General features: G+C 60.2%; 2 protein-coding genes and 1 pseudogene across 9 annotated transcripts; 2 read left to right on the top strand and 1 right to left on the bottom strand.

Moving 5' to 3' along the window:
• Positions 1-378: 378 nt before the first annotated feature.
• Positions 379-8,618, top strand: orc1 (origin recognition complex, subunit 1). 3 transcript variants are annotated; one of them, XM_053859076.1, is made up of 19 exons: positions 379-528; positions 613-1,093; positions 1,949-2,076; positions 2,222-2,394; positions 2,463-2,886; positions 2,948-3,173; positions 3,230-3,337; positions 3,398-3,460; positions 3,860-3,952; positions 4,026-4,239; positions 4,321-4,424; positions 4,529-4,630; positions 4,688-4,859; positions 4,932-5,039; positions 5,118-5,267; positions 5,336-5,455; positions 5,514-5,683; positions 5,860-5,947; positions 6,005-7,246. In XM_053859076.1, the coding sequence occupies exons 2-19, from the start codon at positions 801-803 to the stop codon at positions 6,197-6,199; spliced, it is 2,931 nt and encodes a 976-aa protein (XP_053715051.1). In that variant the 5' UTR covers positions 379-528; positions 613-800; the 3' UTR covers positions 6,200-7,246. The 3 variants fall into 3 exon arrangements, with proteins under 3 accessions (XP_053715051.1, XP_053715061.1, XP_053715071.1); XM_053859086.1 differs by lacking the exon at positions 6,005-7,246 and adding an exon at positions 8,473-8,618 and having other exon boundaries at positions 380-528; XM_053859096.1 differs by lacking the exons at positions 379-528; positions 613-1,093 and adding an exon at positions 1,329-1,552 and having other exon boundaries at positions 6,005-7,243.
• LOC128755467 (tensin-3-like) lies at positions 6,206-19,387 on the bottom strand. 6 transcript variants are annotated; one of them, XM_053859053.1, is made up of 26 exons: positions 18,026-19,387; positions 17,759-17,934; positions 17,655-17,705; positions 17,473-17,595; positions 17,345-17,409; positions 16,213-16,296; positions 15,913-16,146; positions 15,770-15,845; positions 14,573-14,702; positions 14,443-14,508; positions 13,998-14,108; positions 12,526-13,062; positions 11,832-11,947; positions 11,662-11,746; positions 11,333-11,392; positions 8,883-9,027; positions 8,541-8,815; positions 8,391-8,477; positions 8,199-8,330; positions 7,902-8,000; positions 7,764-7,841; positions 7,523-7,600; positions 7,294-7,462; positions 7,165-7,233; positions 7,045-7,074; positions 6,206-6,845 (listed from the first exon to the last, which is right to left on the bottom strand). In XM_053859053.1, the coding sequence occupies exons 2-26, from the start codon at positions 17,909-17,911 to the stop codon at positions 6,704-6,706; spliced, it is 3,195 nt and encodes a 1,064-aa protein (XP_053715028.1). In that variant the 5' UTR covers positions 17,912-17,934; positions 18,026-19,387; the 3' UTR covers positions 6,206-6,703. The 6 variants fall into 6 exon arrangements, with proteins under 6 accessions (XP_053715028.1, XP_053715018.1, XP_053715037.1 ...); XM_053859043.1 differs by having other exon boundaries at positions 8,391-8,815; positions 15,913-15,973; positions 16,034-16,146; XM_053859062.1 differs by having other exon boundaries at positions 8,391-8,474; positions 18,026-19,386.
• Positions 19,367-21,231, top strand: part of LOC128755464 (PH domain leucine-rich repeat-containing protein phosphatase 1-like) — a 12,785-nt pseudogene continuing 10,920 nt past the window's right edge.

The following is a 21,231-nucleotide window of genomic DNA, read 5'->3' as shown; positions in this document are numbered from 1 at the left end:
TGAAAATTGCACAGAAAGATCCAATTATTTCATCTGAAATCTTGTTAAAATATCCCAATTGTTGAATACAAGTCAAATGTAGTGATATATATATATATATATATATATATATATATATATATATATATATATATATAATAAGGTTAAAATACATCGGCGTAGTACTTTAGTAATTCAAATTCTGCTTCTCTTGATGAAATACGAGCGTGTAGTGAGGCGTGGCCTAATGACGGCGCTCATTTTATTCTAATTTATGAGTCAAGCAGCTACACCCATCTGCGCATGTGGACAGCAAAACGGGATGAAGAAGCAAATAGGGCAGTGACAAGTGTCAAAAGGAAACGTGTGTGTAAATCTTTGTGACATTGTGATAAACATGTCGTAAAACCTTTATTTTAGGAACGTTTTTGCAGAAAATAATCGGATGACAATGATAGGAATAATGATAGGTTACTAAATAAATATCTTGTTGTATTATTGAATGGGATTACTTGACAATGTTCTGTGAAATAATCACGAAAAGATGCGGTGAGTAAAGGGAAGGTACCATCCAGTTGCCCCTGGATCCATGGAAGAATGTGTGGAGTAAAAATGGTGTGTTTTAAATGGCAGGAACGGCATTTGTCATGGGACTTGATCATCCGTAAACCCAATGACCAGACGGAGGACGGATGAGATGGCAGAAGCGAGCCAGTCAGAAGAATGGATCGGTTGACCACCTATAACAGGCAACATTTGGGAGGCTTGATCAGCACCGCTCCAGGCTGAGTGGAGTCTATACGACCCGTGGAATTTGACCCATGAAGAGCAGGACCACAAGAGGACCAGGACCAGTCAGTGGAGGCCACACCCCCAGATGGACTGAAAGCATATCAAAAGAGTCAGGCCCAGATAGTTTCTGTCACACTATTCCACCTGAGCTCAGGCTACGGCAGAGATCGGTCATGACCCAGGGCCCCGTGAAGGTGACTGGACTCCTCTGTCAGGGAAGACCTTCTTTTGGATTTCAGCTGGTGGGTTTTTGGTCGTCACTCTCACCAGTCGACCAACACGCCGAAGATACATTCAAGGTGTATTTCCTTACACAAGCTTGGTGTGTACAATATATACTTTATGGTGGCTCAGAATGTCTCTGTGTGATTCTGATGATTAATACATGATTAAATGCGGTATAAACACAGATCGATGACGCTAACGCCTCGTTATGGCCTTAGTACTATTGGTTTACCGCTAGATGGCGGTCGTTTAAAACAACGTCTGCAGCGGACATAGAAGAAGGAGAGAGGTGCGCTCCGATTGGTTGTCCTCTTTCACATGACTGAAGTGACGCGGTTTTGGCGGGAACGGTTGTCGGGGTCTGTGGTGTTCTTCTGCGCTCTTCGTCTCCGGTTCCGCCTCGACAGAAGCCTCCAGACGAAGCCCAGTTCGCTGCTTCAGTTCCCGTGGGCCGAGTCAAAATGAAGTATTTCACCAGACGCCGAGTCAAGCGAGTGTACGAGTGGCGAGGAGAAGCTCTGTCCCGCAACAGGAAGCTCAACACCGTCGACTACGGGTGAGAGCGAGGAGGACGCGTCTGTTTTCACCCGAAGAGTGACTTTGGACTGGAATCAAGCGATTCGACCCGTCCGTAGCCACCAACTCAATGCGCGTGCAGACCCGGAAAATCAATCCGATGAAGCCTTTTTGGTTCTTTCTGCCAATGAGTCTCTAGTTTTATTGTGTAAGTCGTATAAATACGTCTAAAAAGTTAGCAAACCTCTGTCAAAAGGTTCACATCAGAAGCAGCTCGTGTCTGTCACGTGACCGAGTGTGGCACAGTCTACTGTCGAAGAAAGGCGTTTGAACGAAATCCATCTCAACAGAATGCTGAACACTCCCGGGGAGGGGCTGGACGATCCGGCTCTGTGGCGGGTGACTGTTTGAGTCTGGTGTGTCTTCTCGCCGGCAGTGCTCTCAACATCAGGGTGGAGGGGCTCCCCAGGACCACGGTGATCCACACGGGCCAGCACATCCTCATCGAGGGCGAGAGCGAGGACGAGCCCTACGTGGCCAAAGTTCTCCGCATGTTCGGAGATGGTGAGTAGCTCTTTTGGGAGGAACCCTGTCAGGTGAGGCGTGTGAGCCGAAGGGCCACGACAAACCATGCGGAAGATTGGTACGAGCCGCAGACCGGAAGAGAGGAGTGTTTGACTTGACCCCTCACTGCCGACCTCTGCCTCAGAGAATGGCGAACAGAAGAAGGCCGTGGTCCAGTGGTTTGCCAGACTTTCCGAAGTGGCCCCGAACAAGCGGGGCCTGCTGGGCCGGACCCCCCACCCTCAGGAGGTCTTCTTCTACCAGGGAGGCAGCTGCGACGACGAGGTGGACGTGGAGTCCATCCTCAGGCCAGTCCAGGTCCGGTGGCTTTGAATCGCCCCCAACCCCAGCCCCGCACCTCTCACCTCTCCGCGGTCTGTCATCAGGTGCAGCATGTGGACGCAGCCGCTCCGTTCCCCGACTCGGGCGACGCCGACACCCTCTTTGTCAAGTTGTCCTGGGATGGGAAGATCTTCAGGGTGGTGGACCCCTCTGTGATGGGGCTGGCCCCCCGCACTCCGCCTCCCTGCCTCCCGCCGTCACCCCCCAGGTCCCCGCCGGTGGTCACCCCCGCCTCCCGCGGCCCCTCCCGCCGCGCCCTGCCGACCCCTGACCCTGGCGTCATGCGCCTAGCCGCCTCGGCTCAGACCAAGTGCAGCAGGGCCACGATGAGCGCCGGGAAGGTCCCTGCCCGCGAAGCGGAGTCACTGCACTCGGCCACCAAAACCTCGGCGTCCAAAACCCTCAGCGCCAAGAGGAGGGGCACGCTCGCCCGGACGCCGGGTGTGCGCAAGAGGCTGGCGCTCTGCAGTGAGTCCACAAGGCCCTGCTCTCTCATGACAGCAGAGTCATGTGGCACCTCCTCCCGCAGGTCCGGAGGACTCGCCCCCAGAACACGTCCTCAACGGGCTGCTGGAGCAGGAGCTGGCAACGGAGCTGGTGCTGTCACAGAGACTGACGCCGCACAGGAAGACTCGTCGGGAGCCGGAGACCAAAGAGGGCGTCTCCCTGAAGCGGCCGCTGCTGCTGCTGCTGAGCAAGGTGTCGGTGGATGAAGGGCTGTCGGCGCGGCCGGCAGCGGCGGAGGACTCGCTGAGGTCAGTGCTGTCACCCGTCCCGCTGCTGTCACGCGACGCTAACACCTGCGCCGCAGCCCTCAGGAGGCCGGCGGGACCGAAGCGGAGTTGCCGGTCAGCTCCGTCACCACCCCCCGCAGAAGGAGCACCACGCCGTGGAAGGGCGCCGCCACCAGGGCCCAGAAGTGAGTGGGTGCCAGCGGGCTCTGGGGTTGCCGTGGTAACCGCCTTCTGTGTTCCAACAGAGCGAGCACGCCGTCCAGGACCAAGCAGGCCACGGCGCTGAGGGAGCCTGCTCTCGGGGTCCTGTGAGTTCACCCCGTCTCTGCTGACACACGCACAGGCCAGTGCCGCTGTCCTTGTGGGGACCTCTCCTGGCCATCACCCTTTCCCAAGCCCTGAACACATGACTCACCTGAACCCAGTTAGTTTGAAGTTTGAACCCTCCAACTGAGGCTTGGACCTGTGGCGGTCCCCACAAGGCCAGATGCACAAGTACACACACACACACACACTCTTACATCAGAGTACAAGAACACAGGTGTGTCAAGGTCAACTTCACACGGCATGTTCCACCGCCAGCACCGACCAAACAGAAGTCTGCAGTTACAGACGCAGAAGAAGCAGGACTGTAACGGACGAGACAAAATCATCACAACACAATCCAGAAACCTGTTGACCTCTGACCTGTGTCCTGACGTCACCAGGGCAGAAGTGGACAACGAGAACTCGCCGGCCACGCCCCGCAGCTCCAGGAGGAAGTCTGCCCGCATGGTGTCCTCGCTGATCAGGAAGCAGCTGTGGGAGCCGCACACACAAACACACACACACGCACGCGCCGGCTCAGCCAGGTGACGCCCTCTGCGTCCTCAGGAACCTCCTGGAGAACAAGCTGGAGCTGAGCTCAGACGAGGAGGAGGACGACTTTGTCCCGTCCAAGGTGGAGCTGCAGAGCAGCAGTGAGGAGGAGGACGAGGAGGAGGAGGAGGACGTCGACATGGAGGTGGTGGTGAAGCCAAGGTGCCCATCCGGATCCAGAGCCCCTCGCTCTGCGGCCCGGACCCCCAGGAAAACCCCCATGAAGAAGGTGCTCTTCCCCCTGCTCTGCCTCTGGATACCCCACCACCCACACCCCCCACCCCCCTCTGACTCGCCCTCCTGTGCCCAGGCCCCCGCCACGCCCCGCACCCCTCGCCGTGCCACGCCCAGCATCCCCAGCAGGTCTCAGCCGGCTCGGCAGCCTGCCAACCTCCTGGAGGAGGCTCGCACCAGGTGACCGTCCCAGATTCTTTCTCTCCTCCCCTCCCTCTCTCTCTGTTTCTCTCTCCCTCCCTTCCACCCCCTCCTCTCTCTCACCGCCTGGCTGCTGTGCCCAGACTGCACGTGTCGTCGGTGCCCGAGTCGCTGCCCTGCAGAGAGCAGGAGTTTGAGGACATCTACAGCTTCGTGGAGAGCAAGATCCTGGACGGGACCGGAGGGTGAGACCCAGGGCCTCCCCAGCGTCCTGTGGCCAGGCCTGACCTGCTACTCTTCAGGTGCATGTACATCTCGGGGGTCCCGGGCACAGGGAAGACGGCCACGGTCCATGAGGTGATGCGGTGCCTTCAGCAGGCCTCGGACCTGGACCAGATCCCCTCCTTCCTCTTCATCGAGATCAACGGCATGAAGATGACCGACCCTCACCAGGCCTATGTCCAGGTCCTGCAGGTGAGGTGCTCTGAACCCGGCGGCAAACAGAGGTCGGACCGGCTCAGCTCACGCCTGTGCTCGTCCGCGCAGAAGCTGACGGGTCAGAAGGCCACGGCCGACCACGCCGCCGCGCTGCTGGAGAAGAGGTTCAGCAACCCGGCGCCCAGGAAGGAGACCACAGTCTTGCTGGTGGACGAGGTGAGCGCCTCCCCGACTGACCCTATGGAGGCTGAGGAGCAGGGCTCACAGGGTCACGCCTCCCTGTGTCTCCCGCAGCTGGACCTGCTGTGGACCCGGAAGCAGAACGTGATGTACAACCTGTTCGACTGGCCCAGCAGGCGCCAGGCCCGGCTGGTGGTGCTGACCATCGCCAACACCATGGACCTGCCCGAACGCATCATGATCAACCGGGTGGCCAGCCGGCTGGTGAGGCGGCGCGGGGGCTGGGGGGCGGCTCTCTGGGGGGCGGAGCCTCAGCTGCTGTCTCTCCGCAGGGCCTGACCCGGATGTCCTTCCAGCCATACAGCTTCAAGCAGCTGCAGCAGATCATTACGTCCAGGCTGAACAAGATCAAGGCCTTCGAGGAGGACGCCCTGCAACTGGTGTCCCGGAAGGTAGGAGCCCTGCGCCACCGCAGCCGCCGGCGGCTCTCAACGTGCCGCTGTCCCGCAGGTCGCCGCTCTCTCCGGCGACGCTCGCCGCTGTCTGGACATCTGCCGCCGCGCCACGGAGATCTGCGAGCACTCGGCCACCGACTCGTCCGCCCCGCGACTCGTGTCCGTGAGTCACGTCATGGAGGCGCTCAACGAGATGTTCTCCTCCCCCTACGTCACCGCCATCAAGTGAGTGGCTCCGCTTCTCTTCTGTCGTTCGCTTCCTCCGTCCTCTCTCCTGTCCCATGTCCTCCCTCGGATCTTCTCGGTCTTCACTCTGGTGTCCTTCCTCGTCCCCTCATGTCCCACCTTACCCTCTCCTGTGTCCTCGTGACCTCACTTGTCCCCCCTCCCCCGCGCTCCAGAGCGGCGTCTCTGCAGGAGCAGCTCTTCCTCAAAGCCGTCATCGCAGAGTTCCGGAGGCTGGGCTTGGAGGAGGCCACGTTCCAGCAGGTGAGTCTCCTGCAGCCGACCGCGAGCGCCGTGACCCGAGCGTTACCCCCTCCTCAGGTCTTGGTGCAGCACCAGGCTCTGTGCCGCGTGGAGGGTCTGCAGCCGGTCCACGCCTCGGAGGCTCTTGCGGCGTGTCGGCGCCTGGGCGCCTGCCGGCTGCTGCTGCTGGAGTCCAGCCGCCTGGACGTGCTGCAGCGCGTGCGGCTCAACGTCAGCCAGGACGACGTGCTCTTCGCCCTGAAAGCCGACTGACTCCAGAACCTCGTGAGCCCACTTCCCTTCCTCTGCCTCTTAGAACCGCATCAGCCACCGTGGGAGCCGGGCCGGGCCGGTCCAGCCGCCGTCGACCTCGGTCAGGGACGCGACGACACGTGGTACCTCACACAGTCGCAGCTTTAATTTAGTGTTTCTGCCTCTCGTCGCCTCCCGGATACAAAAATAGATTTGGCAGAGCAGATAAATATCTCGCATAGAAACAGCCGGGCGCTCCGCGTCATGTGACCGGCTCACGTCAGTGGGACTCGTAGCCCGGACCACACTGAACCGCTCCGTCCGTGGCGACGCCTGCTCACGCTCCAAGCCTCTTGCGATGCGCTCCGACTCTGATGGGACTTGGTCCACTTCTCCACCAAGTCAGTGAATCCAACAGGCTGAGGAATGTCTGTGGCGCAAGTGGAACGGAGCCAAATCCAGAAGCAGGAAGTGAGGGGGAGAGTCAGGCGCTCCACCCAGAGGCGGCGGTTCCGCCCCGCAGGGTCACTTCTTGTGTGACCCGATCATGACCTTGGACACGAAGTTGACGATGGCGCTGGCCGGCTGCTCCGGGTCGTGCTCGGCGAACAGGTGGCACACGTTCTCCGTCTCGCTCTGAGACTTGCGGGCCACGAAGCCGAAGATCCTGGTGGTGAGAGAGGGAACTGCCGTGAGGTGTTTTAAGGTTTATATTGGTGTTTGTTCCTGTAAATGTTGACCACAACTTGAAATAAAACGTAAAACCAGCTTCCGTTCTGTCTGGGGAAAGTGACTGCGGGAGGAAACCGGAGTTCTAAAGACGTGGACAGCCAATCGGAGCCAGTCTGGAACACAAGTGAACTCACTTTGCTGTGGCGCTGCCTCCTCTGCGCCACCTGCAGGTCACAAACATGCGGTCAGCTGAGGACTCGGACGGGCCGACCCGACCCGACCCGACGCGAGCGAGCGAGCGAGGCGGGACTCACTTGCGGCCCTGCGGGTCCAGAGAGCAGAAGATGACCGTGTTGACCGCGTAGTGTCTCCTGAAGAACAGCCTGCCGAGACCAAGACATGGGTCAGAACCGGGCCCGGGACCCGACGGCGCAGCCACTCACTTCCTCTGGTTGTCTGTCAGGGTGAGCCCCTGAGCCGACACCTTGAAGTGGACCACGGTGGAGGGGGGCGGCGGGTCCATGGCCAGCATGAGCGTGGCGGCCTTCTGCACCGCCTGGTGGCCTGTCAGAGACTCCAGCTCCACAGAACCCAGGAACCAGACGTTACAGGCTGCGAGAGAGGCTCGGTTAGGAGGCTCCGCCCACTCGGTGTCTGTCACCCACTGTGTACCGGCGCCTTGTCGCAGAAGCTCCGCGGCGGAGTTGGTCGTCGTCTGAGCCGCCGACTCGCTCGTGTCCTCCAGCGGGTCTGAAACCAACAGACGACTGTGAGGCTGCCACAGACTCGGACAGAGGAGGCGAGGTGTTCCTCAGCCAGAGTGGCGAGCGCCTCAGACTGGGACGCACAACACGGTTCGTCCGGGCCGTTGGTGCAAATGACCACGGGAGCCCGCCAGAGGGCGCTCGCTCACCTCGGTCAGGCAGGATGAGTCTGCAGGGCAGAGCCAGAGCGGTGATGGAGTGTTGACACACCAGCGCCGTGAGGCTTCCTGTCGGGAGAGCAGCGCAGCTGGGTGACCCTCATCTCTCCAGCAGGGGGCGCCACTCACCGAAGTACGGCTCCTCCGGGCAGCCCTTCAGACGCACGCCTTTGGCGGAACACTCGATGAGGAAGTGTCGGACCAGCTCGCTGGCGGGGTCTCCTGCACCTCACACACACACACACACACACGCACACGTTTGTTGCGCTGGCCTTGTGGGGACCTCTCCTGGCCATCACCCTTTCCCCAGCCTCTCACCCGCTCACCCTCAACCTGAACCAGGACTCTAGCCCAAACTGAGAGCCAGTTATTGAAAAGGTCCCCACAAAGACGAGGTCCCCACAAGGCAGGGTAAACAAGGCCCACCTCTCTTGCCGTGCTGCGTGACTGACGGCGGGGGCGTGGCCACCTTCATGGCGAGTCCGTAGGCACCGCGGAAGGAGTGGCTGTCACGCACCAGGAAGGAGCCGGGGTCTTTGTCCTTCAGTGCCGCGATGGCTGCGGAGAGGCGGGGGTCAGAGGCGGGTCACGTGACCTGCGGCCGGCGAGCCAGCCTACCTTGGTCCCGGGAGATGTCGGGCTTGTACCAGAACCTGGAGGTGTCCTGCACGAACTTGACCGTGTCCTGTTTCCCGCCCAGATCTGCTGCGAGGACCCAGATGCGCCGGTGACGTGAGGACGGGACAGCAGGTGAGGTCACGGCCGTACCTGAGCCAGGTGCGAGGGTGTCCGGTGTGGAGGTCCTGAGCGGGAGGCTGAGGCTGCTGCCGCTGTGGGGGCTGGAGAGCCCGCTCACGGAGCCCAGCTCTGACGCGCCCCGCTTCTTCTGAGGCAACACCGGAGGAGTCCCCAGACCCTCCAGCAGGAGGCGCTCCAGGTCACCGTTGGCCAACAAGCTGGAGAAGTCCGCGCTGTCCCTGCCCTCCTCCGGGGTCCCCAGGTCGGAGCTTGTGAGGGAGTCCAGCCAGGCCGGAGGAGTCCCGCTGCGGCGACGGACAGCAGGTGTGAGCGGCGTCTTCGTGTGGGCGGGGCTTGTGTGTGTGGGAGTACCTGTTGGGGCGTGGGGCCGTACCCTCTGGTGAGTGCCCGGAGCCGAAGAGCCTCTGGCAAGGGGCCGACTTCCCCGACACTTGGGCTCCCAACACTTGTCCCTCAGAGTCTCCGGGAGCCGCGCTGTTGAGGAAACCTCTGGAATCTGTGGAGGCAAGAGAGGCGGTCAGCGGGTTCTGGTCCACGCCCTGCTGACAGGTCCCGGACCCCCCCGCTCGCTCCGGCTTCAGACGTCCTCAGAGTCCAGTCTGACAAGGACCCCACTGTTCCACCTCCCACATGCACGCACGCTGCCGGGTCTGTCATGTGACCTGAGCTGGTTGACTGCCCCAGTAGGGCGACTCAGGGTGCTGGTGTGAGGACCCAAGAACTCTGCAGCTTCCCTGGGAACATTTGTCTGCAGTCCCTCACTGAGACCTGGTCTCTGGTGGAGGAGACCTCCAGAACCGTGCGCTTCTGCCCACCAGCTGGGTCTGATGGAGGAATGCCTGGCATGCCGTCTGGATCCAGGAGCTCCCGTCATCCGGACCTCATCAAGTCCCTGGTCCCGCACCAGACACCGACACCACAGATGGGGGGGGGGGGGGGGGGCGATGACATCATGCTGGAACAAAGCGCTCACTGAAAGTTCCACTCGTGAGCCTCAGCAGGGAAACGGCCCGGAGGAACGGAGCAGCCGAGGAATGTGGGAGAGAAGTCGGGATAGTCACCCAGAGAGGCGGCCATGACGCTCCGGACGCTGTCCTCTCACTCCGGGAGGCGCCGTCGTCCCCCGAATGGAAAGTGAGCCGCGATGGTTCCCGCTGGAGGAGGAGGACTGGTGTGGAGGGAGGGGCCCTTCCTCCTCCTCCTCTTCCTCTCGCTGGCCACAGAGCGCTTTCCCCCAATCACAGAGGATTCCACCACAGGTCAGAGGTCACATGTGGCCCCTCCCACGAGCTGCTCTCCTCAAACAAAGACTGGCACAGCGACCAGAGAGTGACTTCATGAAGAGGAGCGGGGGGGGCGACATCTGCTGGGCTCATCATCACTGAAAGAAGCTTCTGCAGCAGACCCCACTTTCTCTTGACCTCTGACCTCCAGGGTCACGGCTGGATCGTCCACATTCCTCAGCATGGAGTCTGTTTACACTCAAAACACGGAGGAGCCGTCTACCGCAGGATTCACTCATTCATTGAAAAGTTTCATCAAAGCCACTTCCATCACCAGATCATCGTGTTTAACCCCTTCATGCCACTGTATTTCCCTTCATAACTCTGTCAGCGCCTCATGCTCATCTTCACCCTCTCACCTCTCACTCACTCCCCTCCACACTGGTGTTTCACCCTCTCACCTCCCTCCACACTGGTGTTTCACCCTCTCACCTCCCTCCACACTGGTGTTTCACCCTCTCACCTCCCTCCACACTGGTGTTTCACCCTCTCACCTCCCTCCACACTGGTGTTTCACCCTCTCACCTCCCTCCACACTGGTGTTTCACTGTCTCACCCTCTCACCTCCCTCCACACTGGTGTTTCACCCTCTCACCTCCCTCCACACTGGTGTCTCACCCTTTCACCTCCCTCCACACTGGTGTTTCACCCTCTCACCTCTCACTCACTCCCCTCCACACTGGTGTTTCACCCTCTCACCTCCCTCCACACTGGTGTTTCACCCTCTCACCTCCCTCCACACTGGTGTCTCACCCTTTCACCTCCCTCCACACTGGTGTTTCAACCTCTCACCCCCCTCCACACTGGTGTTTCACCCTCTCACCCCCCTCCACACTGGTGTTTCAACCTCTCACCTCTCTCTCACCTCCCTCCACACTGGTGTTTCACCCTCTCACCTCCCTCCACACTGGTGTCTCACCCTTTCACCTCCCTCCACACTGGTGTTTCACCCTCTCACCTCCCTCCACACTGGTGTTTCAACCTCTCACCCCCCTCCACACTGGTGTCTCACCCTCTCACCTCTCTCTCACCTCCCTCCACACTGGTGTTTCAACCTCTCACCTCCCTCCACACTGGTGTTTCACCCTCTCACCTCCCTCCACACTGCTGTCGAAGCCTCTCAGAGGAAGAGGAACTCACGTGGGATTGGTGTGGAGGACTCCACTGTGTGCACATGAAACTGAGCTGATATTTGCTGTGGTGCTGTTGACACGGGTGAAGGCGCCTGTTGACTGTCAACAGCAGACATGTGGAAGTGAGAGGATGAAAGGACCAGATCCAAAAATGAACACAAGGTTCCACTGAAGTTACATGAAGGGAGGTGAAAGGGTTAGGAAGGTGTGTGAACACTTGGATGAGGCTGGGGTTCTTGAGAAGGGTTGCGGGTTCGACTCCCAGCGGGGGAGGGGCCTTACTGCCACAGTTGTCGGTCACATGACTGCGACAAGAAGCCATGAGGCCTGCGTCAGTCAGAAGCGACCTGGTGTGAGTGTGGACCAGGTCCACAGCGGGACCTACCTGGAGCGGCGGCGTGTTCCTCAGGCGGCTGGTGCAGCTGCAGCGGGGAGAAGCTCCTGACTGGGACGGAGAGCAGGAAAACAAGGGTGAGACAGGACGGTGGAGGGATGGAGGAGAGAGAGGAAGGAGCTGAAGAGCAGAAGGAAGGGTGGAAATGAGGCAGTTAAAAGAAGAAAACCTGTTTTAGACGTTGAGGATAACAAGTCGACCCAAGGAAGGAATGACTGCATGGAAACAGATGAAGATCACGGGATGGAAGCCGAAGCAGAAGAGAGGGGGAAAGGGAGCGCCGCTGAGAGAGTGAAAGCACGGGTGGAGCAGCGCCTCACCGTATGGAGTGGGCGGAGTCAGGGGGAAGGCCGGCGTGGGTGGGACAGCCTCAGAGCTGTGGCTGTGTCCCGGGTCCTCCACCCTCTGGTGCAGAAACACATCAGTCATCAGAAACAAGCTGTCAGAGACCGGGCCAGGTCACATGACCCTGACAGTGCTGCAGAGCCACCTGCTGCGATGAAGGGGCGGGGCTGCTGAAGCTCACGGCGCCACCTCCTGGCCACCCTGGACTGCAACGGCCGGCGTAGTCCGTCACGTCGCTCAGCTGCTTCTGCTGCCTCCAACCTGCTCAGGTGAGGGGGGCAAGGGTCATCACACAGGTGAGTCATGTGACCGCGAGAGAGCGCGGCGACGACAACGCACTACCGTCCGGAGTGTCATGTGACTCAACACGGACGGAACCGTCACCAGGGTCGGACTCTGCGATTTGCTCGAGAGCAAAGTCAGAGGAGCTGTCCTTTCATGTTTCACATCACAGTCGGGTTTGTTCTGCAGTGACACAGCCGGGCCAGCAGGTGGAGCCACGTGCCTGTCTGACACTGCTGATGCTAGCTGGTTAGCAAGGGTTGAGCGAACGCTTCTGTTTCAAACTCAACAATCCGCCACCTCAGCGGTTTCACTCTGGCTTCGGTGACAAACGCGCAAATCTTTTAGCAATCTAACTGTAGCTAACGGGCTAACGGTGGGACTCCGGGCATCTGATCGTCATTTGGCTACGTTCAGTGGGAAACTGTTGGATTTGAGATGTGAGAGCAGCGTGAAGGAAAGGCTCCAGCTAGCATTAGCCTGGCTAGCCTCCGGCTAACGCTCGCCTTGCTAGCCTGTAGCAAAGCTAGGAGCCGCTCCAAGTGCTTGACTCTCACCTGAGCGGGGGCTGGCGCCGCGGACTGAGGTGGAGCGGGACTGAGGAGAGCGGCGGGTCAGCACCGGCACGAAGGTGGGGTCCAGATCCAGAATCAGCTGGTTGAGCTGCTCAATGGACTCGTCCACGTCCGTGCTCAGCGACGACAGATCCTGAGGCGCGGCGCTCCTCGCTGTGACATCATCAGCCGCTGGACCCGGCTTGGACCCGGCCACTCGGGCCTCCAGGATCGGGGTCTCTCCAGTCGTCAGCACTTCTCCTCTGCCGGCCGCGGCCAGCTCCGCCATGATGTCCAGCAGGGGCTGGGCCACCTCCACCTGGGCTCCGTAGACCTGCCTTCCCGCCGGGGCGCCCTCCTCTGGCCCGGGTCTCTGGCGGGCGCAGGTGCCGCCCTGGGATCCCACAGACAAACCTGAGTCGCTGCTGGCGGAGGGAGATCGCTCCGCGAGGGCGGGAGGGGAAACGGCAGGTGCTTCGCCGCCACTTCTCTTCCTCACGCTGGCGAACACGCCACCATGTGGACAGTCCAGGACTTGCGCTGTGGAGAGAAAACGGCTGACATCAGCACTTTGCTTCGGAGGTGAGGGAGGTGAAGACCAGAGTGCAGCCGGGTGGAGACAACCGTGACGTCAGAGCTTCGTCACAGTTCATCGGAGGAACATGTGGAGAGGTTCAGCGACACAATGAGCGCAGTGTTTCCAGAGCTGGGGTCAGGGGTCAGGAGTCATGAGGGTGGAGACCCAGCTGTCCCGGGTTGAGGTTTGTCAAGGCCTCAAGGTCCCAGTCCGATCACAGAATCCTGAGGACCGGATCTGTAGCTGAGGAGGAGAGTCCAGGACCGAGACCTTCTGCAGGACCGGCTCATGCCTTCAGATCCACATGACACCAGTCGCTGGGCTCAGGAGCATGAGTGAGGCGGGCTGCGCCTGAGCCCGCACGCGCTCTGGCGGCGCCGGTCGCTCATCTGCTCGCGCCAATTTCAGTCTGCTTCCTGAGAAGTCTCCAGATGTGCGTCAGCAACAGGACAGACTTGTTATGCAACTCCTTCCTCGTCCGTCCTGACCTGACCTTTGACCTGGATCCTCCAGACCTGAGCCTCAGCGACAGTCCCCTCCCTCACAGCGCAGCTCTCCACAGGAAGCAGCAGCGAATGTGTGTCGACAGGAACAGGAAGTGACCTCAGCTCCACGTGACGGGGAGCGAGAGGAGTCTCACCACGTAACAAGCTTGGTGCAGTGAAGAGTCAGGGTCACACCCAGGTCCGGCGCCCTCACCTGACGGGGGCTGCCCCCCCCCGCCCACCTCACGTGGCAGCAGGTAGCACCGAGTCACGACAACCGTGGCTCTGGGCTCCAACACGAGCTGGTGACAGGAGCAGCTGCTCAAACCGTCCAAGACGCGGCGAGCCTGAGGGCCTCACCAGTCACCTGACGCCAGGTGTGTGGCCAGGGGCCAGCGGCAGAAGGGCCTCACCTGCTTCACCTGCGTCAGGTCCCGAGTCCTGGTACGAGTCCCGATGCAGCAGCGGGTCCAGCGGGTCGTAGTCCACCGTCACGGCGCCGCTGTTGTGCCACAGCTGCCGGCCTGCCAGGAAGGAAGCTCCGGTCAGCGTCACACACTCATCAGCTGATCTCAGACTGTTTCTGATTCGACTACAAGTGAGCGAGCGTGTTGTTCCTGCCCCTCTCTCTCTCGCTCTGTGTGTGTGTGTGTACTGTAGCCGGTGTCTGGATTCCAGACAGATACGTGTGTGTGATAAAGCCTCCACTTCCTGCTGCGCTGGGAGTGTTTGTCAAGACAACAACCCCCCTCCTCGCTGGGCCACTTCCACCCCCCACCCTGCCTGCAACACTGCCCCCTTCTGGCGGCTGAAATGAAGAGCCACCGCGATAAGGAGGGTCTTCTCCAGTGGACCCACCTGCTCCCTCCTCGGGACGCTCGGAGAACAGCAGCTGCACTCTGCCGTCGGCTGGGAACCGAGGGTCTGGAGACACGGAGAGGAGCAGGTCACTTCCACCAGAGCGTCACGCCTCTCTGGAGGCCAGTACCGTCGCAGGCGCAGTCCAGATCCCACTTGGAGAAGGTGACCTGGTGAGAGGGCAGCAGCCCGGTGTGGACCTGCAGTCGGAAGACCACCTGACGTCTGTGCAGCCAGCTGTTCTTCTCGTAGCACACCACCTGAGAGAAGAGCAGCGCTGAGGACCGGGCTCACGGGGGTCTCACCTCCGTGAGGGCCGTCCTCTGGAGAAACCTCCACCAAGAGGGAGACCCCCGTCTAGACCTGGAGGAAGGGCGGAGCCTATGAGGACACGAGAGTCAAGAAAGGGCTGCTCGGGCGCAGGAAGTGAGGTAGCCAGCAGCGTCCTCCCACCCCCGACCGAGTCGCGTGGAAACTGAACAGATTCTGGGATCCTCCAGTCAGCGCCGGACAATTGTGGCAAAAATGATCCCGCCGATTGTTTTGATTCACACAATAATCGCGACTAGTCAACGAGGATTGAACAATGAGCTACAGCAGAAGAATGTGTCACAGAGAAATCCTACTTCAACCTTCATCATGTCGGTGAAACGTTTCTCTCCAGAACCACCCGTCTGTCTGGCCGGGCTTCAGAGGACCGTGGAGACCATATTTCAACTTCAGCATGCCTCCAGGTTTATGTGCTTCTGTTGTCAGGCGGGATTTCACATTCATTTTCATGGGAGAACATATGAAACGTCCATGTTCGCGCGCTCCGTCCTGCGTGTCTGCAGCGTGAGGAATGACAAGGAGCGCTTGATTTGATCACCCCTGTTTGGGGTTGGGCGCGAGTGATTGTTCTGATGCCATGACCCACTTCCAAATTGGTTTTGGAAACATCTCCATCAAGCAGCGAGCACTGCTGCTGTGACTCTGCTCCTCGGAGGTTCTTTCGCTGAAAACCTTGCCGCCGCTGTAAAGTCCACCGAGTCGGGAGCTGGCACTGGCTAACACCAGCGTGGCCCGCGCCTGGAGCTCTCTGGCTGACAGGGACGGCCTGGCTACGCTGTGTCGCGCGCTCACTGCGGCCCCCAGAGCAACTGTCACGGAGACGCGGCGTGGTGCATCGGGACAGAATGGTGATCCTGTCTTGACGGTTGTCACATTATCATGAATTGACCAGCCCTATCCCACTTCCTGCTGCTCTCAGAGTCTGAAGTTTGTGGCTCCTGACACTCACTCAGGCCCCGGTGGCGCCCTTGAAACGACCTTGGCCCCCGGGACTCACCAGGACGTCTCCCTTGAGCAGCGGCGCCGGCTGCAGGACCATGTGCAGGCGGTGGGTGGGGCCCGCGCTCACGTGGCTGCGGGGACAAAGGCATGTGACTCCTGCAGCTGCACCTTCAGAGGCGGAGGCCGCTGGGAACCTACTGCACGGCTGAGGTGCACACAGGCTGGAGGCCCTGGTAGACCCGCAGGAAGAGGCTGCAGGCTGGGGAACGAGGCCGGGTGAGAGGAGGCGGCGGCGGCCGGGAGCAGCGGCTGGACTCACCTCCGTCCGGCCTGATCTTGGGGAGGCTGTGGAGGACCACGCAGTGCAGGAATGTCGGGGCCGGCCCGGTCCTCAGTGTGCCCTTCAGAACCCCCTCCAGCATCCAGACGTACCTGAGGCAAACACAGTGACTCCCCGACACCAGCCAGGCCGCGGCGGCGGGGTCCCCAGGGCCATACCTTCTCTGGGAGGGCGTCATGTGGCCCGACAGCCTGTCGCAGTAGAACCTCCTCAGGGCCTGATGGTCCAGCGACAGGTCTGCACTGAGAGAGAGCTGCGTGAGGAGGAGCTCAGTGAGGGAGACCTCCACCCCGCACACGACCAGAGAAGCTGAAGTGGACCAAGTCGGGGGAGGACTATGTTTCGGCCCCTCCACAGTTGGACGGTTGCTCTCACTAGTGACCCCTGCTGGTCCACGGCGGTGTCCCCATGCCTGACTGCTGAGGGCCTCTGTGGGACCCATGGGATTCCCACAGTGTAGTTGGACTCCTGGTGGCGTGATGTGTGATATTCACTCTGGAAACTCACTGGCGTCTGCATGAGGTTTGGACTGCAGCCATCATGGCCTGCTGCTGGCTCAAGAGCTTCTTCCTTCTCAGGAATCTCAGGAGAACTATACTCTGCCTTACGACTATACGACTATTGTACTACACTGCACTGTACTGTGATGTGGTGCATCGTACTCTGTAGTACTGGAACTAGTACCAGAGCTGCAGCTCATCCGTAAAATGTGGTTCGGGCAACAGAAACGGGGCAGGTCAGAGGCCAGAGGTTCCATACGCACATATCCTTGTGTCTGTGCTTGTTTCTGCTCATTTCCACAAAGCTTATGGAGCAGTACCACTGGAGACCATGGGGGGCAGTGTTGCTGTTGCTACCCGATACGTCGCTCCAGTGAGACAGGAAGAAAACGTAACAATGGTGGCAACTCTCCGTCCTCCAGTGGCCATATCTTTCTGGGCCTCACAGACCAGCGCCTCCTACAGCGCTGCCTCCGTTTCCTCTCTTGTGCCAGAGTACATGATCAACACTGACTCCACAGTCGCCGTGTTGGTTTGGGAGTTTGCTGTTGTCATGAACGTTTGACTCTAGGCTGCTCCCCCTGCTGGATATATTGGTGAACAGCAACATAACGAAGCATGGAAGGCATGTGCTCAGCGACGGGAACAATGGCCATCCAGGCCAAAGTGACCGGACCAAGTTTTTTCCAGCACTTGTCCAGTCCGGTCCATGAGCCCAGATACTTTTGCATGATGTCAAACCGTCTTTGTGTTGCTGGGGTTCTGGACTGAGCTTCAGAGCCAGAGTTACCTGGCTGAGACGCTGCTGAAGTGGACGTAGGACGCCACGGCCACCCCACACAGACCCCTGGCTCCCTGAGGAGGAGACACACAGCTGAGGACCCTGGGAGCAGGAGCGGAGCGGCAGCTTCACCTCACCTCGCAGAGCAGCGCCAGAACGTTGTTGGGGTGCGACTGCAGCCAGTTCTCCATCAGCCTGCACACGCCCAGAACCTGGTCCAGACCAGGAGCCAGGGGGTCCACCCAGCCCGTGTCCAGAACCTGACACACACGCCGGTAACTCTGGGGAGCTGCGGCTCCGTCATGTGACCGGCACCTACCTGCTGATTGGCTCGTCTCAACGCCTGGTGTTTCTGCGCCAGGTTGACCAGCTGCAGGACAAATTCTGGTCAGCAGGGGCAGCGTGAGCGCTCAGTGGACTCACCATTAAGCTGTTGCCGTGTTTGGAGCGCAGCGTGCGCAGCGCTGCCCGCAGGCCCCTCTCACACGCCTCCGCCGTCCCGCCGTCCTCGCCGAAGACGGCGATGACACGCTCGGTCACGTAGGTCACGTCCGGCTGCCACGCCTCCTCCTCCATGATGGCCGCCAGTCACATGGGTCCTGAGCCGGAAGGCAAGATCGAGGGGTCAAGGTCAAAACACCGTCACTGCCAAGTCAAAGGAGAACTCACCGAAGAAAGTGTTCACAGTACCAAAGAAAAACAAGTCAAGTGGAGGTGATTCAGACTCTGTTGATTCTGCCTGGTTTCACCGCAGCTGTCGAGTGCGTGACTGGTGTCGACGGCCTGCCGACCTGACCAGCGGCGTGCTGGTCCGCCTCTGACCCCCCGCGTCCCTGGCTGGTGCGTGCGCGGTGCTGCTTGGGTCTGTTCTGTCTTGTGACCGCGTGAGTGTCGATATCAAGGTTCCTAGAGGAGCAGAAGCAAAGGTCGTGTGGCCGCCGTGTCTCTTCACCCGGACCATGTGACCCGAGGGTGCGAGACTTCCTGAAGCCAGCTGCCCTTCCTTCCCCCGGCCAGGTCTCTCCCGCAGCCCCGAGTCTGCTGCGGGTGACTCGCTGTCCCGTTTTTCTTCTGGTCTCTAGTGAGCACCTCAGCCCGGCTCGCCGTGGCTTCCTCTGGACACTCTGCTTTCTTCCCACGGCCTCACAGAGGACCTTCACTGCTCCGCCTGGAGAACTCAGGTGCGCGTGTGTGGCGGCTTGTTTATCTTGCTTTGTGGGGACCAACTCTTGACAAAACACCATCCTGGGTGAGGAGGACAAACTGACCAAGTCTCAGTCTGGCTCCGAGTCCTGCTTCAGGTGAGCCACATGTTGTGGATGGTTAGGTTCAGGGGGAGAGGCTGGGGAAGGGGTGAGGGCCAGGGGAGGTCCCCACAAGGGCAGAGAGAGACAGACTGTGTGTGTGTCTGAGGTCTAACGGGTCGACTAATTCTGTTTGAAAATGTTTCCAAAATGGATGTTTGTTTGTTCCTTAGAAGTTGGTGAGAAACTCCATGTGTGCCCGTGTGTCTGTGTGCTCTCCTATCCTGGTGAGGACCTCTTGGCAGGTCCTCACGTGGTCAAGCCTCAGTTTGAGGGTTCAAACTACAGAGTAGCTGAGTCATGATCACTGGGCTTCAGTTTGGTTCCGAGTCAAGGTTCGGTTGAGCCACGTGTTGGAGGTGCTGAGGCTCAGGCTGCATGGCGACGACGCTCCTCACTAGCAGGGAGGAAGAGGAGAGTTCCCTTTTGCTCCTTGTCTCCCTCAGTATTTTAACATTCCTTCCCTGGACAGGTAAGTTGCTTTCTTTGAATTGTTATGTGACAAAAGAGAGCTCCCACTCTCACTTGTTTCTGGGCCATATCAACGTTGTATTTTTGATTATTGTCGTGTGTGCATGTGTTGCCACATGTTGTCTCCATGACGGTTGTGTTGCTCACCGTGGGTGAAAGGCTCCCACAGTCCCTGATCCAGAGCCAAACAGCAGCTGAGAGAGGACGGACAACAGTGCGGAGCGCAGAGTGGGCCTGAAATGGCCCGCGGGCCGCAGGTTGGTGACCCGGGGCAGCCCGCGCACCGCAACACACCGCGGGCCCGTGCTCGGAAGCGCGGCCTGGGCTGCGTCCATCACCAGGTGGTTCTGCGCTGGGCCGCACTTTGTACCGCGCCGGAACTTTCACCTGCACCGCGCACAGAGTAGCGGGTTCCCGGGATTGTCGCGGAACACAGCCGCCGCCGCCGCTCTCTCTCTGTGGTCTCGCGCCACCGAGCTGACCGGGAGCGTCTGTCACGCGGGTGAGAAGATCAGAGCTGAACCTACCTGGACCGCTGCGGCCGCGCGCCAGTCTGAGCCCCGAAGGAGGAGCAGGAGGAAGTGACTCGCGGAGTTTGGACTTTGCCCGCGTGCGTGCGCGGACACACCTGCCCGCGCGGTCACATGACTTTCCTCGGAAGAGTAACCGGCTCACGTGGTCACGCGCGTCACCGTCATCCCTCTGAGACTCGGAGAGGAGCCGGGCCTCGCACGTGCCTGCTCTGACTCTTGATCCCGCGGCAGAAACAAGTCAAGAACGTTGCTGTTCGAAAAACCATGATCTGCCCCCACGAGCCCGCGACGTGTCTGTAAATGGGTCTCGCGAGTGAACGTTCCCGCGTTCGCGGTCGTGTTTCTGCAGTTGTCAGTGAGTTACCGAGACGACAATGTGGACGAATCAATGCATGTAGTCCGTGTTGGTACGCGAGACCAGCATGAGCGTCCACCCCAATCACGCGCGTGAGCGAGGTGGCCCATTTGGAAACGTCGTCTGGAATTGATCGCTGCGGCTGTGTGGCTACGTCACGGGACACCGGCTTTCTTTCTTTCCACGTCTCCTGTAAAGCTGCGCCTCTGCGCTCCGGACTTGCGACTCACTCGGGTCGGAATGGCCGCGCGTCCAGATCCCCCACTTTCCAGAGAAACTGTGACTGTAATGTTGGACCCGTTGATATGAGGTTTTCGTCCCCGGAAACAGAACATAAAATGCCTTAATTTGAATGGAGAGCGCAGCGGGAAACTGTCTCTCTCTAACCTACTCATACGTTTTCTGGAGATTACAATTCTGAGGCGTTGGCTGTCGGTGCGTCGCGGCACGTGAGCTGTGCAGTCGCCCAAATTCCGAGCTCCATCGCGCCCCTGAACGCGCCATCATTCGTGTCCAATGAGACCCGCCCTGGCCGCCGTCAGTCGCTCACTCTCCGGCTTCGCTCCTCCAGGCCTCCTTCCTGCGACCGGTGCCTCCGTGGCGCCCGCGCCCGAGAGCCGCCTCGCTCCTGGAGAACCATGCTGCGGGCTCACGTGACGACAGCACCCAGCGCAGCACTGCGTTAGCATGCTAAGCTAACGGGGAGCCGAGCTCAGATGGACCCGGGGAAAGAGCTCGAGCCCGGGGCGCCGCAGGACGGGGGTGGGTACGCGTATCCCCTCCAGCCGCCGCCGGCCAAGAGAGGCTCCGCCGGGGAGGAGGAGGCCAAGCTCTTCGGCAAGGCTCTGGCGGGCGCCTCCCTGCTCCAGATCGCCATCAGGAACGGGATTTATCAGAACCAGGCGGCCACGCCCACAGGCGGCACCGGCAAGAGGCGGCCGCGGCACCGGCGGAACCTGTCGCTGGGAGCGCCGCCGACCAGCGGATCCTCCGCCTCCTGCGCCGCCTCGCCCACTCAGCACCCTCAGCCTGGACCGGAAGACCTTCCTCCGGCACAAACAGACCAAGCAGCTGCAGCCCTCGGACCGGAGCTGGGTTCGAGCGGACCTCCGGCGGGGATGCATCCACGTCCACGACTGGCTGACGCCCTCGCACCCGCGGCCGGTGCTGCTGACCTCGGACACCACCGCCGGGGAGGTGGGCCTGCAAGGCTGGAGGGGAGCAAAGCCGGAG

The sequence above is a fragment of the Synchiropus splendidus genome, chromosome 1 (assembly GCF_027744825.2).
Source record: "Synchiropus splendidus isolate RoL2022-P1 chromosome 1, RoL_Sspl_1.0, whole genome shotgun sequence".
Classification (NCBI taxonomy): Eukaryota; Metazoa; Chordata; class Actinopteri; order Syngnathiformes; family Callionymidae; genus Synchiropus; species Synchiropus splendidus.
Note: the sequence above shows the minus strand (reverse complement) of the source record. Positions and strands in the feature narration are given on the sequence as shown.

What these genes read in the sequence shown, in the direction of transcription:
- orc1 (XM_053859076.1), top strand. Translation starts at nt 801, where the DNA reads ATGAAGAGCAGGACCACAAGAGGACCAGGACCAGTCAGTGGAGGCCAC. An exon ending in TCTCCGCATGTTCGGAGATG is followed by an intron (nt 2,077 to 2,221) that starts GTGAGTAGCTCT and finishes CCTCTGCCTCAG; the next exon opens with AGAATGGCGAACAGAAGAAG. An exon ending in CCCTACGTCACCGCCATCAA is followed by an intron (nt 5,684 to 5,859) that starts GTGAGTGGCTCC and finishes CCCGCGCTCCAG; the next exon opens with AGCGGCGTCTCTGCAGGAGC.
- LOC128755467 (XM_053859023.1), bottom strand. Translation starts at nt 17,911, where the DNA reads ATGGAGGAGGAGGCGTGGCAGCCGGACGTGACCTACGTGACCGAGCGT. An exon ending in TTCAGCAGCGTCTCAGCCAG is followed by an intron (nt 16,297 to 17,344) that starts GTAACTCTGGCT and finishes GCTCTCTCTCAG; the next exon opens with TGCAGACCTGTCGCTGGACC. An exon ending in ACCTGACGCAGGTGAAGCAG is followed by an intron (nt 13,063 to 13,997) that starts GTGAGGCCCTTC and finishes TTCTCTCCACAG; the next exon opens with CGCAAGTCCTGGACTGTCCA.